The sequence below is a fragment of the Camelus ferus genome, chromosome 2, assembly GCF_009834535.1.
Source record: "Camelus ferus isolate YT-003-E chromosome 2, BCGSAC_Cfer_1.0, whole genome shotgun sequence".
NCBI classification, from domain to species: Eukaryota; Metazoa; Chordata; class Mammalia; order Artiodactyla; family Camelidae; genus Camelus; species Camelus ferus.
Window position 1 is genome coordinate 49,745,914 of NC_045697.1, and position 16,967 is coordinate 49,762,880.

A 16,967-nucleotide genomic window follows, 5' to 3' on the forward strand; every position below is an offset into this window, starting at 1 on the left:
TTTTACAGACTTGAGTTTGGGGTGATAGCAAGATATGCCATGCTGTCTTTAGGAAACTATATTTACTTTCTCTTGTGGTGTTTTTATTTGATTTCTCAGTTGTTTTTTACTGTCTATGTTAGTAAATGGTCCTACATCTACTTAAGTGCTTAAAAAAACCTGGGCATCGTCCATAGTTTGGTGCTTTCTTTTATCTCCCCACACCTAATCAGACACTGTCTTGTGAAGTTAAGAATGCAGGCCATGGGTGCAGACTGTTGGTGCTCAAATTATATTTTTACCTCTTGCTAGTGTGTAATTTTGGGAGTTATTTAGCTTCTCTGGGCCTCAAATACCTCACCTGTAAAATGGGGTAATAATTGTACCTGTTTCATTTAGAGTTGTGGGAATTAATGAGCTAATGCTGGTATTAAACTTGATATATGGCATGTAGTAAAAACTCTGTAATATGAACTGTTACTATTAATAGCATTATTAAGCAGTTTAGCTTTAGAGTAAAAGACATATAAAATAAAAGGGTTCCAAACATTGTTATCTCTGAATGTTTGGTAAATCTTGGCTCAACTAAATTTCCTTATCTGTAAAATAAAGATAATTTGAATAAGGTGTAATAAGCAATTTCATTGTTTCAGGTAATGTGCAAAGCCTGAAATAGTTGTGAGTTTATCAGTCAGTTCTTGTCTGATGTATAAGAAACATGCATTAATGTTAATAATTACTATCTTTAGTAAGTTGATACTGTTTCCATTGTTAGTTTTTATTAGTTACATCATTTCCATCTAGTTAAGCTTGTGGTAATTTTAGTTTCCGTTTTGAACAGTGTATTGAAAATGTTTCCCGGCAGGATTGTCCAATATGTTTGGAGGTAAGCTTAAAGTATTTTTTGCTTTGGAAATATCCTCTCTTGAATTTGAAATACTGGGTATTTATATTGTCTTCATGTAAGCACTAATGTTTGTTTACTTTTACAGGACATTCACACATCCCGTATTGTTGCTCATGTCTTGCCATGTGGACATCTTCTACATAGGTAAAGTAACCTGTATTTTTCCTCAAAAATGTTTGAAAATAGTGGAGATACTTTTTGCTTTACTAAAATAATATTATGTTTACTTTCAGAACGTGTTATGAAGAAATGTTGAAAGAGTGAGTATGTGATGGGATTTAAAAAAATTGTAATTGTAAGATGTCCGTTTTCTTTTTTATTTTTCTTGAGAGGAGGAAGAAATAGGCAAACCTTGCAGTTACTTATACCATACTGGATATGGCACATATATTTCTCAAGATAGGTAGGGTAGATGAGTGGTGTTAAATTGGAGAAAGCTTGTTGGGGGGTGTGGGACTGCACCATTGTTCCCATGTTTCTATTATGCCTTGTCTCATCCCACAACTTGAGACAGATTCCTCTTATTTTCTGGCTGTGCTTACTGGGGAGTTCAGTCTTTGCCAGTGGCAGTCATAGTGTTGTAAAAAGTAAAGATGCTGAGGCATGTTGTGCAAAATTCTGAGTTATGTTGGCCAAGTATAATGATGTGCAAAAAAATCTGATAACAAGATTTAGTTAATGCTGACTTTATCGTGGGGAAGGGATGGTAAAATGAGATGCAAATAGGAAAGAGGAGACTGTGTAAATGTGTTTTGCTCCTGCAAATTAATGAGCAGAAATTTTAATTTTATTTAAGAGCCTGATAAAAGGAAACTTTTTCTGAAGTTTTAGAAAGGAAGTAATATAGGGGGTGGGTATAGCTGAGTGGTAGAGCACGTGCTTAGCATGCATGAGATTCTGGGTTCAATCTCCGGTACCTCTAATTAAAAAAAAACAAAGGAGCAAAAAATCTAGAAAGGAAATAATATGATCTGAATTAAGTTTTAAGGAATGCAGTCTCTTCTTTGACTGAATATATTAAGAAATTAAGGTTGTTTAGCTAAAAAGCAGTTTAATTGGTTTTTAAAATATATTGAGTGTATTCTACAAAGAGCATAGAATAATTTCTCTCTATTTTAGAGAACTGAGGGAAAAAAGGTAGATTTTAAAAAGTACCCTATGATCAGGATTTAATAGAAAACTTTTATAGTATAAAGTTCCCAGGTTTGTAATGGATTATCTTAAAATATAGAATAATGCCCTGTCTTGGATGGTTTGTGTACCAGTTAGCATGTGTCTTCTTGTTTGCCTGAGTTGATATACTCTCCATTTAATGTTTGGAAAATAACTCTTCTGTCTTTTCTAGAGGCTACAGGTGTCCATTATGTATGCACTCTGCTTTAGATATGACTAGGTACTGGAGGCAGCTGGATGATGAGGTAGCACAGACTCCTATGCCATCAGAGTATCAGAACATGACTGTGGATGTGAGTAGAATCAGTGCTTAAAACTATTCAGGTTCCTTGTTGCTGTTCATGTTTATTTTTGCCCCTTTGCTCAAGTCTGTCTGAAAAATACTGTTTTGGCATAGATGCCAATGTGGTGATTACTGGAAGGACAAAATAATCTTTAAATTTTAGTTAACTGTGAACTTAAAAGACGAAAAAGAAAAATCAAAGAATACCTTTGTGGCAATTCTTCCCAACACTAGATGGCAGGCAAAACTTTATTCTAAATTATTTACACATTACTTAGCAGAGTCAGTAATGTAACTGAGTACAGGTGGATTACTGATCTGATATTTTATTTTAATTATGTTTTAATTTTAATTATTTAAAATTTTATTTCAGGCAAACATGTTTGTGGATTTTGTTTTTGAAGGTTAATTTTGGTTTTTAATGTTTATTGTCCTTTTTATTCTAAGACTTTTAAAACCTGGTCTTAGTCTGCAACCTAACATAGAAGTATTTCTTTGCCATTTGCCTTATGGAGAATGATCATCTTTTCTCCATTAACTGAAATGTGCTGTTGTTTAGTCTCAGCCTAGTGATTGAATTATAGATTAGAATTGAAAAGTAGATAGCTGTCTGGTGCTTTAATAATTTTTGGACATATGAATTTTCAAAACACCTTTAGTTGAAACACTTTTACACAAAAGGGTAAAAACCACTTAACAAAGCCAAATAAAAATTATTTTTTGTTTCATTCACACTGGAGCATTTCGTAAGTCATGTGGATAATTGAATTGTTGGTAGAGTCAATGAAAGATGGCTTTTGTAGTACTAACTGATAATCATGTGATGTTTTACTGGAGGCTGTAGAGTGCCAAGTCCTCTTTAGATCATTTTTTAAAAGACAGCTTTTATTGAGATATAATTCACATACCATATGACTCATCCATTTAAAATGTACAATTCAGTGCTTTTTAGTATACTGGAGTTTTGCAACATAACCACCATTAATTTTAGAATATTTTTTCACCCCAGAAGGAAACCCTGTACCCATTAGCAACCATTCCTCAATCCCCTAGTTCTAGGCAATGACCAGTCTACTTTCTGCATTTAGATCATATTCTTAAAAGAATTATTTTCCAAATTATAATTTATAGCAAATTTGGACATTTTCTACTTATTACGGTGTGACTATTCTAAAGCTAGTACTTTTCTTACATAGTAATGTATTGATCTATTTTAGGTTTTTTTTTTTTTTTTATTCTAATACAGTCAATTACAATGTGTCTTTCTCTGGTGTACAGCACAATATCCCAGTTATGCATATACATACATATATTCATTTTTCCATTAAAGGTTATTACAAGATATTGAAGATAGTTCCCTGTGCTATACAAAAGTAACTTTGAAAAAAAAAATCTATTTTTCTATATGATGACTAACATTGGTAAATCTCAAACTTCTGAATTTACCCCTCCCACCCACTTTTCCTGGTAACCTATAAATACGTTCAGGTTAATACCTTTTTTATTTTTGGGGATCTCAGTACTAGAAGAGATTAATTCCTACATGGCATCTTGTTATTTTAGGGATGAGCTGAAAGCTTGTCTGTTCAACTTTAGAAAATACTCTTTTGGACTGTAATTCATTCTTGAGGCATGGAAGATTAGGAATTTAGTATATTAAAGAGTGAGCAAAAATACTATATGTAAAAATTTGTTTTATTAATTAAGATAATTTTCTCAGTGTCAATGAAAAATAATGAAATCATATGTAATTTGTATAGGTGTTGATCTGATTATGCCTATGTTAATTTTTGTGCTGGTACTATTTATAATATTTGGGAACTATTTTAAAATAAGACTTCTTGGCTCAAATTTACGTTTTCATTTTCTAAATTCAAAGCTGCCTTAATAGCCTCTTAGAGTTTTCAGTGAACGAATAAAAGATATATCTATTTATGGAAATATTTAGACTTTTAAATGTGTGTTTTCACATCTTCAGTGTGATTTTTAAGAAATTATTTTGAGCAGACAGTGCCACTTTATAAGGTTTAATACACTTAATTTGAATTCATCTCTTTTCAGATTCTTTGCAATGATTGCAATGGAAGATCTACAGTCCAGTTCCATATATTAGGCATGAAATGTAATATTTGTGAATCCTACAATACTGCTCAGGCTGGAGGATACAGAATTTCACTAGATCAGCAATGACCAGCCTACACTACACTGGAAAACTCAGCATTTTCTGATACAGAAAAAGGCTATCTTTAGTATCCTGTTGTCATAATGTGTCAGAATCTATGCATTAGTGTTGATGTGTTTTGTACTAGTGTCACAGCATAAACTCATATTACAAGACTTAAGGATTCAGGGTCTCTTTATAGGATTATCATAGCTCTATATTAATTGAAAGCCTCTGTGCTTGTGTTTTGATTGGGAATTCCTTTGGTGTCGGTTGTTTGGAAGTCAGTGATGTTTGCCACTGAAATTCACATCCATAGACATATATTATACTTCCATGGAACTTTAAGTGACACTATGCACACAGAATTCGTTTCTAGTTCTTGATAGAACTGTACTTAATTCTCAGTATTATTCTTGACTTCTTAAGGGCTGTGCTGTAATGAGAATATGTTCTACCTTACTGTTAAAATCTAATTACATATACTTTAGAATTTTCTAAGGCAGTCCTTTGGAACCTGTAAATGTGAATTCTGATGTTAATAACTGCTAATAAAATTATATTGAAACAGTGTTTTATAGAAAAATTTTTCCAAAGTTATCTCTTTTTGGCTTAGTTAGAGCAATATAGTCTTACAATATGAAAGAAATCCTTTCTTTTCAGGTATTCTTCCATAAGAGTAATTGGGAAAAATGTAAAATAATAGAACTCTTCTAAGCCTTAAGAAAACCATCAGAATTGAAAATAATTTTGTTTTGGTTGCTCCAAATTATTTTTCGAAGGATAGTGTATTCATTCAGTCAGCAAATATTTAGTGAGCAACTGTTATGTGCTGGATATATAGTTCAGGATGCTTTAGAGGCAACAGTGAACAATATAGACAAATACCTGCCCTTGTAGTGTTACATTCTAGTGTTCTTCATACTTAACTAGCTTTTTCCTTGTTTTTCTTTATGTATACGGTGGTTGTCTTTGTTGTAAATGAGGTGTGGATTCTTTCTTTCCTAAATGCTCAGAAGTAGGTATGGATGAGTAGAAGTGGCATGGAATGTAACTTTTTGGGGGGACTTGTGATAGAATTAATACACTTCTTAATTCAGGAACATGGTACACAAAAATGTTTGATGATCCTGTACTTGTTTTATAATAGTGTCCTAGTATCCAACTTAGCTTGTTTATAAAAAGCGTTAGGTTAGGAAGTAAAATGTATATGGGTCAGTTGACAAGTATATTTTAAACACCAATTATATTTCTAACTTTGAGCTAGTTAAATCTGTGAATAAGGAAGATAGCCTTATAACTAGAAACATTTCTGTTACATTTATTTCTTTTGTTGAAATCTCTTTACTTGGATACAGGCAGCAGTATTGATTTCCAGCTTTGGGCCCAGGTCTTCTTTATTCTATCCTGCCTTCCTGTCTTCCGTGTTCTGCTCTGTGTTCTCTCCTTTTGTCCATTTCCTTGGCCTGGGTAGAGCACTAGTGCTGATCTTGGTTTGGGGAAGGAGTGGGGTATCTTGCTAGGTATTAGCAGTCAGTATACAGATAAGGAAAGACTAGTTTTCAAGTTGTATTACTTGTCTGTTATCTCCTCCTGCTAAATAATTTAAATCATATTGTTGCGTTTAACCATAGAATCATTGAATCTTTGAGTAGGAGTGAGTATATAATAGTAACAGAGCTCTGTTTTGAGCATCTACTGTCTGCCAGGCTTACACATTAGCATTAATCATAATTCTGTAGGGAGGTGTTATCTTCATTTTATTCAATGAGAAAGCTGAGGTCTAGAGGTTAAGTGACATGCTTGAGTAAGTGACAGGTACTCATTTTTGGAACTGGGACTCAAAGATTCAGGTGTGTGACCCCAAACCCACTATACCATGCTGCCTTTGACTCCATCTTCCATTTTGCTAAACTACCCTTGATAGCTAAGTCATATATCCTGGAGGAACTCATGATCTGATAGACCTTCGATTTTTAGATGTCTTTTAATTCAAAATTTGGTTACTTATGCCTTCAACTCAGGATCTAAATTTATCCAACATAATGCAGAGTTAGTATGTAATCGCTGTATATGATGTCCAGTCATGTGGTTGAAGCGGTTTTCAGATGCCCTTGAAGTCTGTAGTACCAAGGATTTCTTCAGGGATTTGTCAATGATGTGTCAATTCAGTGCTTAAAATCCTTCAGCAATTCTCATTCACAGTCAGAAGCTCCTTAGCATTTAGTATGTAATACCTAAAATGGAAAAAATCTTATTTTTTTTTTTTGACTTTTTCTGATTCAAAAATATATTGTAGGAAATAGGAAGAGAAGGTGAAAAACTCATAATCTCATCTTCCAGACATAACTACTGTTAACATTTTAACAGATAACTTCATTTCTTTACTTGTTCATAGAGACTTTGAAAAAGCTTGCAAGGAATGTTAAACACTTAGTCTGATTTTGGGTACGATGGTATGGTAGAATTGTGTGTCCCTGAAATAAGTCAGATTGCCCTGCCACAGAATTTTATGTGCAGTGTACTTATTTTAAAAACTAGTGACTCAGTATGTGTATGAATTTCTTGATGCACAGAAGCTTGTTGGCTCCTTTTATCTTTAACGGAATGTGTGTCAAGTTTGTTTTTTATCTCATGTAGTTTTCTAGAGTCTTCTCAGCTCATATTTGAAGAAGTAGTATTTTCATGGTGTCATAGATTTTAAACTGAATTTTTTCACTAAAACCTATTTTCATATTGTATACATATTTTAAGAAATTTTTGGTCATGAATCAAAATGGATGTCAGTAGTAAGGAGTCAACATCACTTATAAGTGTTTAATACTTAATAGGTGTTCAGTAGTAAATAAATCAATTTGAAAATGAATTAATTTGAAATGTGGATGTTCAAAAGTCTATGCCATTTCTTTAAATAATCATCTCTGCTGTAGTTCTCTTACAGTTTTTGCTTTTGGCATTAGTTCTCTGAATTTATTTTTTACTAGGTGGACTTGTTTCTTACTGTCATCTTCATGTGGATTTTTCCCTTGTGCTTATCCCTTTGGATTATATGCCTCCTTTGGATTATATGCCACCTTTGGGCAGGTCTGCTTTTTTTGTTTGTTCTTACACATCCCTTTTTGTTCCTGTAGTAGTTTAGTGCCAACCTGGTTATCTTCCATCTGGTTTCAGTTTTTTCTCCCCTCATATCCATCCTGCCAGATCACTATTCCTGAGATTAAACTTGTTATAATTTTGGTCAAAATAATGTACATGTTTCCTACTGTGTTTTTGATTTAGACCAGATTCCTCACTTTGAAGACTTTACAATGTTTTTCCAATTTTATCTTTCAGTGTTATTTTTCTTTATTCGTTTACATACGTTTCTTAAACACACCTCCTTTGAATTTTTGGTCTTTGCCTTTGCACACATGGTTCCCTCATGGAATGATTGTTCTCAGAAAAATGTAGTTGTCAAAGAATAAAGAAGACCTGGGCCCAAAGCTGCCTCTTCTTCCTAGTCCAGCTCAAAGTTGACCTTTTCCATGAATGCTAATTAACATCCCAAACTCTTTTGTAACCTCTCCCTCTTCTAAACTAGAGCACTTTGAGTCTTAAAAAGACCTGGCATTTACTTTTATGATTGTTCAATTTTTGCCTTTCCCCTTGTCGTCTCCGCATTGTATATGAAAAAGTATGTAAAGCTTCTCATGGACAAAGTTGGGTGGGGTGAGGATACAACCAAAGCCTCTGAAAGCCCTCTAGCAGTTGACTCGTGGAGGCCACATGCTGGCAAGAACTGCAGCGCACGCCCAGGTGGAGGTAAGCCAGGTGGGCTGTGGCCGCACACTAACCCAGTGGGGTTGGGGGTGAGAAAGAGCCTGTTACGTTTTGAGGGCAGTGGTGGAGCTTCTCATCTCTTAAAATACCTTGTCATAAGAATTTGTTGAATTTCTGGTGAAGTTAAAAAAAAACCAAAAAAAAAAAACTTGTTCCCAAGTGTTACTGTATATAAAACTTTGATAGAAATGTGTGTGTGTGTGTACATGTATGTGCAAAAATTCCTTAAGAAGACCCTGAAAAGTGTTTAGTCCTAGAAGATACTGACTGAAATGTGATGGGGTTATATGTTTCTCAGACTAGAAGACAGGAATCAAGTCATGCTGGAATCTGGTCAATAGGTTCATCTGTCCGTTTGTCCCATTTAACAAACATTTATTTTGCACCAGTTATGTGCCAGGCACAATATCTAGACTGGGGCCATTAAAAAAATGAGTGAGACAGTAAATAACCTCAAGTTGTTCCTGGCCTAGGAAAGGTGAGTGTGTGACTGGTGGTGCTGCGGGGGTGCTTTTGCTGATTTCTAACTGAGTCAAGTGGCTCAGTAAGTCCAGCCTTTCAGAAACAGCTTCTCCAGGACAGCTTTTCGGCTTGGTTCTGCCACGCAGGGACCACAAAAATACGGTCTTTGGGAGGTTTGTAAACCTGTAACTTATGTGTTCTCTATTTTAGAATAAGTGAAACTTAAACTCCTATGAATGTCAACTAACAGGCCCACTCTGATCTGTGATACACAGAGTCCCCGGTGTAATGCCTGACGTTCCGCGGTTCATTAGGATTGTTCTTGTCCAGATTTTGTTGCCGAGCATCTTCTCTTGTAAACCTCTGATCTGGATCAAAGCGTCAGGCTGGTTGCACTTTGTTTTCCCCTCAGGGGCAAACAACATGATATTCAAACGAGTCAAAACTTCCCTTAATCACTTACATGCTTTCAACTGTTTTGTCCCATTTTCACTTTTTGTCCTTTTCGCCATCTTGCATATCCTCTTTTTCTAGAGTCAGAATTCAGAATGAGCTAAGTGTGGGAAACATTCCTGTCGCCTCTGTGGAAGCTGTTGTAATTTCAGCCTTTGCTGCTCATCCTCTTACATAGGTGGGTTTTGTGTTGTGAGGTTTAAATAAATTCTAAAGCACTAATGATAGTGCCTGTGCATGACTGGGCCCTCAGTAGACACACTCTTCCCATTTGCAGCATTCAGTGATCTCCAGTGTGTGCTCCCATTGAACTGTGCCAGTGTGTCCAGTGACTGAAACAGTCTAGCCTTACCATAATTACCTAGGCTCTGGTTGAGGAGGGTTTGGAAGTCTGCCCAGGGACAAATGGCCTGCAGTGGATTGGGCTTTGCTTTTTTCTCTGCCTGGAAGGCCTCCCTAAACCATGAGGTTCTCCTAGCTCCATACTGGGAATGTGGGTCTGTTCCATTCAGCCTGCATCCCAGTGCTCTCCAACCCCTTGGACATCCTCCTTACCCTGCCCAAGACCTGTTAGACTCATTTTTTCTATTGAGGACAGGAACCAGTTCCTCTGTCCTTCATGAGGAAGTTTTTTTTTTTCCCTCTCCAGCAAGTGAACCAGGCTTCAGATTTGGAACATCCTGAGTGGCTCTGCTCAGCTGACTGGCTGGTTGGTGGATGAATTGGTCTGGCTGTACAGGCCTCAAACTTCTTAGAGGGAGAGTTGCTCTCTGTAAAAGCAGCTGATGGATTTTAGTGAGGTGGTGATGAAAGATTACTTTTGGTGTCCTTGTAATACATTTTGAATTCTCAAAAGAACAAAGTTGTTCCTAAATTTAGAAGGGAAAGGATCTTTTAAACCTCAGAATAGTTTTATTGTGGATGGGAGAATTGGATTACTTCCTAATTTTTCTGCTTAGCACAGGGCAAGTAGTTTTCCTGGCAATCAGTTTTCTTTTAGGTAAGAGCAATGATACCTAATAATAACTCTTCATACATTTAAAGAAGTAACCCCGCTCCCAATTAATAGTCATAATTATTTCTTAGGCAGTAGAGCAGAGTGGTGAAGGACATGGGCTCTGGAGACAAATTGCTGGGATTTGCATCCTGGCCCTGCCATTTACTTGCTGTGTCACCCTGGGCAACTTACCTAACCATTCTGTGTTTCATGGGTTATTTGTGGAGATTGACTCTACTTAGTAAATGGTTGAGATGCAGATAGCTACATCTGCTGCATCCTGAGATTCTCTGCTTGGCTCCCTTTTTCCTTTTCTATTTTGTTACCATTCAGCTACACATACTGATTGGATTTTCATTCTTTACCTTTACTGTCTTGCTGGAATTAAGCCCTATAAATTTCCTCCCCTCTCTGATTTATGCTTTTACATCTGGATAAGATGATTGATAGCCTATGGACAAGGATGCTGGAGAATCCTGCAGAAAAAATAAACCCAGAGTACCTTAAACTTTGTTTCCTGACAGCAGAGGGTGCCACAATGTTTCTGGTGACAGGAATCTTTTGTGCAGAATGATTTTTTTTTCCCTACCTGGTACTGAAAAGTAAGAGCTTTCCCTGGATACTGACAGGACTTTTATTGTCCATTATATAATAATGACATAAACCAACATCAGTGATGCATAGTCTTTGAACAGTTTTAAAATTTAATTAAGTATTTCTGTCACTACCATATTTCATATCTGCCTGTTTGTATTCCTTGGGCTAGGTTTGTAAAGGTAGAGTATTGTCAAGGACAATGTTATCTGCTAATGTTACGTCCTTATACATTTTGGAATGGGCAAGGGGGAGGGAGGAAGAATGATGAGCATTAAGAGGTAGAGGCAGCAGTCTGGGAGCAGACAGCACGAATGCTGGAGTGAGGCAAATTTTGGTGCCAAGGGGAATCTGCAAGCTGAGCAGGGGCAGATGGATGATAGTTCTAGGCAGAAAAGTGCTGTTTGGCTTGCTGATAATTGGGAACTGATCAGAGCCAGAGAAACAAATGTGCATACCAAGGGGGACCCAAAGTATAGCAGATGGAGTTTTCTAAGATGGCTGCAACAAGATCTTCCTTCCACATGCCCATCTTCCGGTGTGACATTGACACTCCTTTCATCAGGACATGGGACCTGCCTTCCTCCCCTTGAATGTGTGCGGCCAGTGACTATAGTTGAAGTTATGTTTTCTAAACTAGGTTATAAAGGTGGTAGACTTGCAACCTGGGATATTATGGGGAGACTAGCTCTTGGAACCTCACCACTATGCAATGAGGAAGCCTGGTCACATGGAGAACGCATAAGTGGATGTTCTGGCTGACAGCCTCAGCTGACATCCCCACCAACAACCAGCATGGATTGCCAGACTTAGGAGTGAGGAGGCCTTCTGATGGTTCTGGTCTCAATCAGTACCACCTTCTGATTGTAACTATGTGACAGACTGGGTGAGAGCAGCCCAGTTCAACCTAGTCAATCCTAAGAACCATGAGTGATAATAAGAAAATGATTGTTGTTGCTTTAATCCACCAAGTTTTGGGGTGATTTGTTACCCAGCAATAGTAACTGAAATAAGAAGTTAAGATTAGCCAGAGGGTCTGGGATAAGAGAGTTAAATCAAGGCTGAACTTCCAAAATAAAAGCTAAACAGTGTAGAGGAGTTTGAGCATAGATGAAGGATGGAGTTGGATGGGGTAGGTAATAAGGGAGTCTGTCAGGGCTCTGTGATATGGCAGACTACTTACTATCTTGTTCTAATAGTAAGCCCAGTTGTAGCCTCATCCACTTTCCTTCTAACTTTTTATCATGGAAAATGTTAGACACACAAAAGTGGAGCAACTAATACAGTGAACCCCATATTCACTGTGCGGTTTTGACATGATCAACTCATGGCCAACTGTTTTTATTTATACCTTTATATGCTTTCCCCATCACATTATTTTGAAGCAAGTCTCAGTCATAATATTATTCCTACATATTTCAGTATAGCTCTAAAAGATAGAGTATTTATTCATTTATTTATTTTAACATTTTTATTGAGTTATAGTCATTTTACAATGTGTCAAATTCCAGTGTAGAGCACATTTTTTCAGTTATACATGAACATACATATGTTCATTGTCACATTCTTTTTCACTATGAGCTACTACAAGATCTTGTATATATTTCCCTGTGCTATATACAATGTAATCTTGTTTATCTATTCTGCATATGCCTGTCAGTATCTACAGATTTTGAAATCCCAATCCGTCCCTTCCTACCCTCCTCCCCCTTGGCAACCACAAGTTTGTATTCTATGTCTATGAGTCTGTTTCTGTTTTGTATTTATGTACTTCTTTTTTTTTTTTTTAAGATTCCACATATGAATGATCTCATATGGTATTTTTCTTTCTCTTTCTGGCTTCACTTAGAATGACATTCTCCAGGGACATCCATGTTGCTGCAAATGGAGTTATGTTGTCATTTTTATGGCTGAATAGTATTCCATTGTATAAATATACCACCACTTCTTTATCCAGTCATCTGTTGATGGACATTTAGGCTGTTTCCATGTCTTGGCTATTGTGCTGCTATGAACATTGGGGTGGAGGTGTCTTTTTGAAGTGGGGTTCCTTCTGGCTATATGCCCAGGAGCGGGATTACTGGGTCGTATAGTAAGTCTATTCCTAGTCTTTTGAAGAATCTCCATACTGTTTTCAGCAGTGGCTGCACCAAACTGCATTCCCACCTGCAGTGTAGGAGGATTCCCTTTTCTTCAGAGCCTCTCCAGCATTTGTCATTTGTGGACTTTTGAATGATGACCATTCTGACTGGTGTGAGGTGATACCTCATCATAGTTTTGATTTGCATTTCTCTGATAATTAGTGATATTGAGCATTTTTTCATGTGCTTATTGATCATTTGTATTTCTTGGAGAATTGCTTGTTTAGGTCTTCTGCCCATTTTTGGATTGGATTGTTTGTTTTTTTCTTATTAAGTCGTATGCGCTGCTTATATATTCTGGAGATCAAGCCTTTGTTGGTTTCATTTGCAAAAATTTTCTCCCATTCCGTAGGTTGTCGTTTTGTTTTACTTAGTGGTTACCTTTGCTGTGCAGAAGCTTGTAAGTTTCATTAGGTCCCATTTGTTTCTTCTTGCTTTTATTTCTATTGCTTGGGTAGACTGCCCTGGGAGAACATTTTTGAGATGTATGTGAGATAATGTTTTACCTATATTTTCTTCTAGGAGGTTTATTGTATCTTGTCTTATGTTTAAGTCTTTGATCCATTTTGAGTTTATTTTTGTGTATGGTGTAAGGGAGTGTTCTAGCTTCATTGATTTACATGCTGCTGTCCAGTTTTCCCAACACCATTTGCTGAAGAGACTGTCTTTATTCCATTGTATATTCTTGCCTCCTGTGTCGAAGATTAGTTGACCAAAAGTTTGTGGGTTCATTTTTGAGCTCTCTATTCTGTTCCATTGGCCCATATGCCTGTTCTTGTACCAATAGCATGCTGTTTTGATTACTGTAGCTCTATAGTATTGTCTGAAGTCTGGGAGAGTTATTCCTCCAGCCTCTTTCTTTTTCTTCAGTAATGCTTTGGCAGTTCTAGGTCTTTTGTGGTTCCATATAAATTTTATTATGATTTGTCCTAGTTCTGTGAAATATGTCCTGGGTAATTTGATAGGGATTGCATAAAATCTGTAGATTGCCTTGGGCAGTGTGACCATTTTAACAATATTGATTCTTCCAATTCAGGAGCATGGGATATCTTTCCAGTTTTTTAAGTCTTCTTTAATTTCCTTTATCAATGGTTTATAGTTTTCCATGTATAAGACTATTTAAAATACATAACCACAATGCTATTATCACACCTAAAGCCATGAAAAAATGAACAATTATATCTATATCTCTCTTCCTATATATATCTCCCTATATATATCAACTTTTATGTTTAAATCAGAATCTGAATAATATCAATAATACCAGTATTGTCATAAAAATATAATACAATCTACATATGGATTTTAAATTCTAATTAAAAAAGTAAAAATAAAATTAACTTTAATATGTTTTATTTAATCTATTTAATCTGTTTTACTTGATCTAGAAGCTTGGGCAGATTTAAATTTTTCAAGAATACTTGTAGGTTATGTTGTGTTTTTCCATTAGAAGGCACATAATGCCTGGCAGCCATTAGTGAATATTGTCTTATATCTATTACTGTATTAGGGTTGAAGATTATTTATTTATCTTTTATTTATTAGCCTGACATGGCTGTAAGGAGAAAACTCCCCTCATCAGTTTGATAATGTAAATAACAATTGTGACTTGATATTTTCATTTTGTAAACTGTTGCTTTAAAATATATAAAAATAAGGGGGAGGGTATAGCTCAGTGGTAGAGCACATGCTTAGCATGCATGAAATCCTGGGTTTAATCCCCAGTACATCCATTAAAAAGAAAAGAAAGGAAAAAATATTTTTTTAATTGTATAAAAATTGGTAAAAATGCCTCCTTGTTTTGTGGTGAGAGTACTATGCAGATGATAGTTTTTCTTAAAATAAGATTATTTTTGTTTCATATGAGTGACACATGTTCATGATAGAAAATATAGAAAAGTAGAAAGAAGAATAGAGAGAAACAGTGTCCTTGGATTATATAACCCAAAGACAACCCTGTGAACATTTTAGTCTATTTCTCACAATCTCTTCTCTAAGCTTTAAAAAATATGCTCAATTTTGATCATAGTGTCATGCATATTTGTATCCTGCACTTCTTCATATAACAGAGCAAACATGCTCATAACAGTACAGTCTCTCTGTAAACATCATTTAAATGTCTTGCACAATATTTCAGTTTATAGATGTTAAGCATTTAGAGTGTTGTTGATATGTTTTCATTTGTAAATGTGCTGTGATGAATAGTGATGTATTTCACTCTTCTGTGTTTCAGAGACCATCTCAGGAAATGCAGTTTATTTCAAAAAGCTATGAAAAGTTAGCATGCAATGTAGCATAACAAAATCAAATAAGAACTCCACAATCTGAGAAATACTCAGTCAATCACCAAATATTTGTTGAATTTCTGCTGTGCCTCACTTTAGGTACTGGGATAAAGTGATAAACAAATAGACGTGGTCTCTCCTCTCATGGGGCTAAGAAGTTGAGTCTCTCTATCCATGGATTCTGCGTCTGTGGATTCAACCAAACACAGATCAAAAATATTGGGAAAAATATTTCAGAAAGTTCCAAAAGCAAAGTGGAATTTGCTGCACACTGGCAATTATTTACACAGAATTTACTTTGTATTTATAGCTATTTACATAGTATTTGCATTGCATTAGATATTACAGATAATCTAGAGATGATTTAAAGTATATAAGAGGATGTGCATAGGTTATATGCAAATACTATGCCATTTTATATAAAGGACTTGAGTACCCTTGAATTTTGGTAACCATTGTGGGGTGGGTGGGGGTCGGATGGTCCTGGAACCTGCAGATACCAAGAGACAACTGTGTTTCAGAGTGTGTATTGGAAGACAAACAATAAACAAGTAAATATTATTTTAGACAGTGATAAATACAATGAAGGAAACAACACATGGAGGGGCTACTTTAGAAAGATTATTTCTTTATGGGGTCTCTGGCTAGAGACTAAGTTTGGAACAGTTGGAAGTATGGGAAACAAGGATGATGGCAGCAAAAAATAGGACAGCAAAGTGTATGAACATTCCATTGGTAAGAGAAAGAACAAATATTTTGGAATTAAAAAAGGTGTTCCAAAAAGAATCTTAAAGTGAGAATCTGCTAGTTTAAATCTGCCAGGCATGAAAAAGACTCAGCATCACAAGCCATCAGGGAAATGAGAATCAAAACCACAATGAGACACTACTTCACACCCACAAGGATGGCTATGATCAAAAAGACAGATAACAAGTGCTGGTGAGTAGGCGAAGAAATTGGAATCCTCAGACACTGATGGTGGGAATGCGATATGGTACCATTTCTTTGGAAAACAGACTGGCAGTTCCAAAGGTTAAACATAGAGCTACCAGCAATTCTACTTCTAGGTGTATACCCAAGAGAAATGAAAACATATGTCCACACAAAAATGTGTACATGAATATTCATAGTAGCATTACTCATGTTAACCAAAAAGAAACAACCTAAATGTCTACTATCTGATGAGTGGATAAACAGTGGTATAACCATATAATGGAATATTATGCAAACATAAAAAGGAGTGAAGTGCTGATATGTGTTACAACATGGATGAACCTTGAAAACATTTAGCTAGATGGAAGAAGCCAATCACAAAGGGCCACATATAATATGATTCCATTTATATGAAATCCAGAATAGACAAATCCATAGAGACAGAAAGTAGACTGGTGATTGCCAGGGCCTGGGAGAAGTGAGATGGACAGTGACTGTTGGTGATTATGGAACTTCTTTTTGGAGTGATAAAAATGTTCTAAAAATTGATTGCTGGTAATAATTGTGCAACTACATGAATATACTAAAAAGCATTGAATTGTATACTTAAAATGGGTAAATTTTGTGATTATGTGAGTTATATCTCAATAAACCTGATATTAAAAAAAATCTGTTAGCACCACACTCAAAAATATTTCCAGATAAAATGATATGATGCCTGGGATTTCCTTCAAAATACTCTGTTATTGGGAATAAGGTTCTAGATGAAACAAGATTGGC

The 16,967-nt window shown here is 35.8% G+C and overlaps 1 protein-coding gene across 3 annotated transcripts in view; it reads left to right on the forward strand.

Moving 5' to 3' along the window:
• Positions 1–7,369, forward strand: part of RCHY1 (ring finger and CHY zinc finger domain containing 1) — a 17,970-nt gene extending 10,601 nt beyond the window's left edge. For all 3 annotated transcript variants that reach the window (XM_006176327.2, XM_032457929.1, XM_032457937.1), the window contains 5 exons: positions 821–865; positions 972–1,030; positions 1,120–1,146; positions 2,232–2,352; positions 4,404–7,369. In XM_006176327.2, the coding sequence (XP_006176389.1) occupies positions 821–865; positions 972–1,030; positions 1,120–1,146; positions 2,232–2,352; positions 4,404–4,532 (381 nt within the window). In that variant the 3' untranslated portion in view covers positions 4,533–7,369. The remainder of the gene's footprint in view (positions 1–820; positions 866–971; positions 1,031–1,119; positions 1,147–2,231; positions 2,353–4,403) is intronic.
• Positions 7,370–16,967: the final 9,598 nt, after the last annotated feature.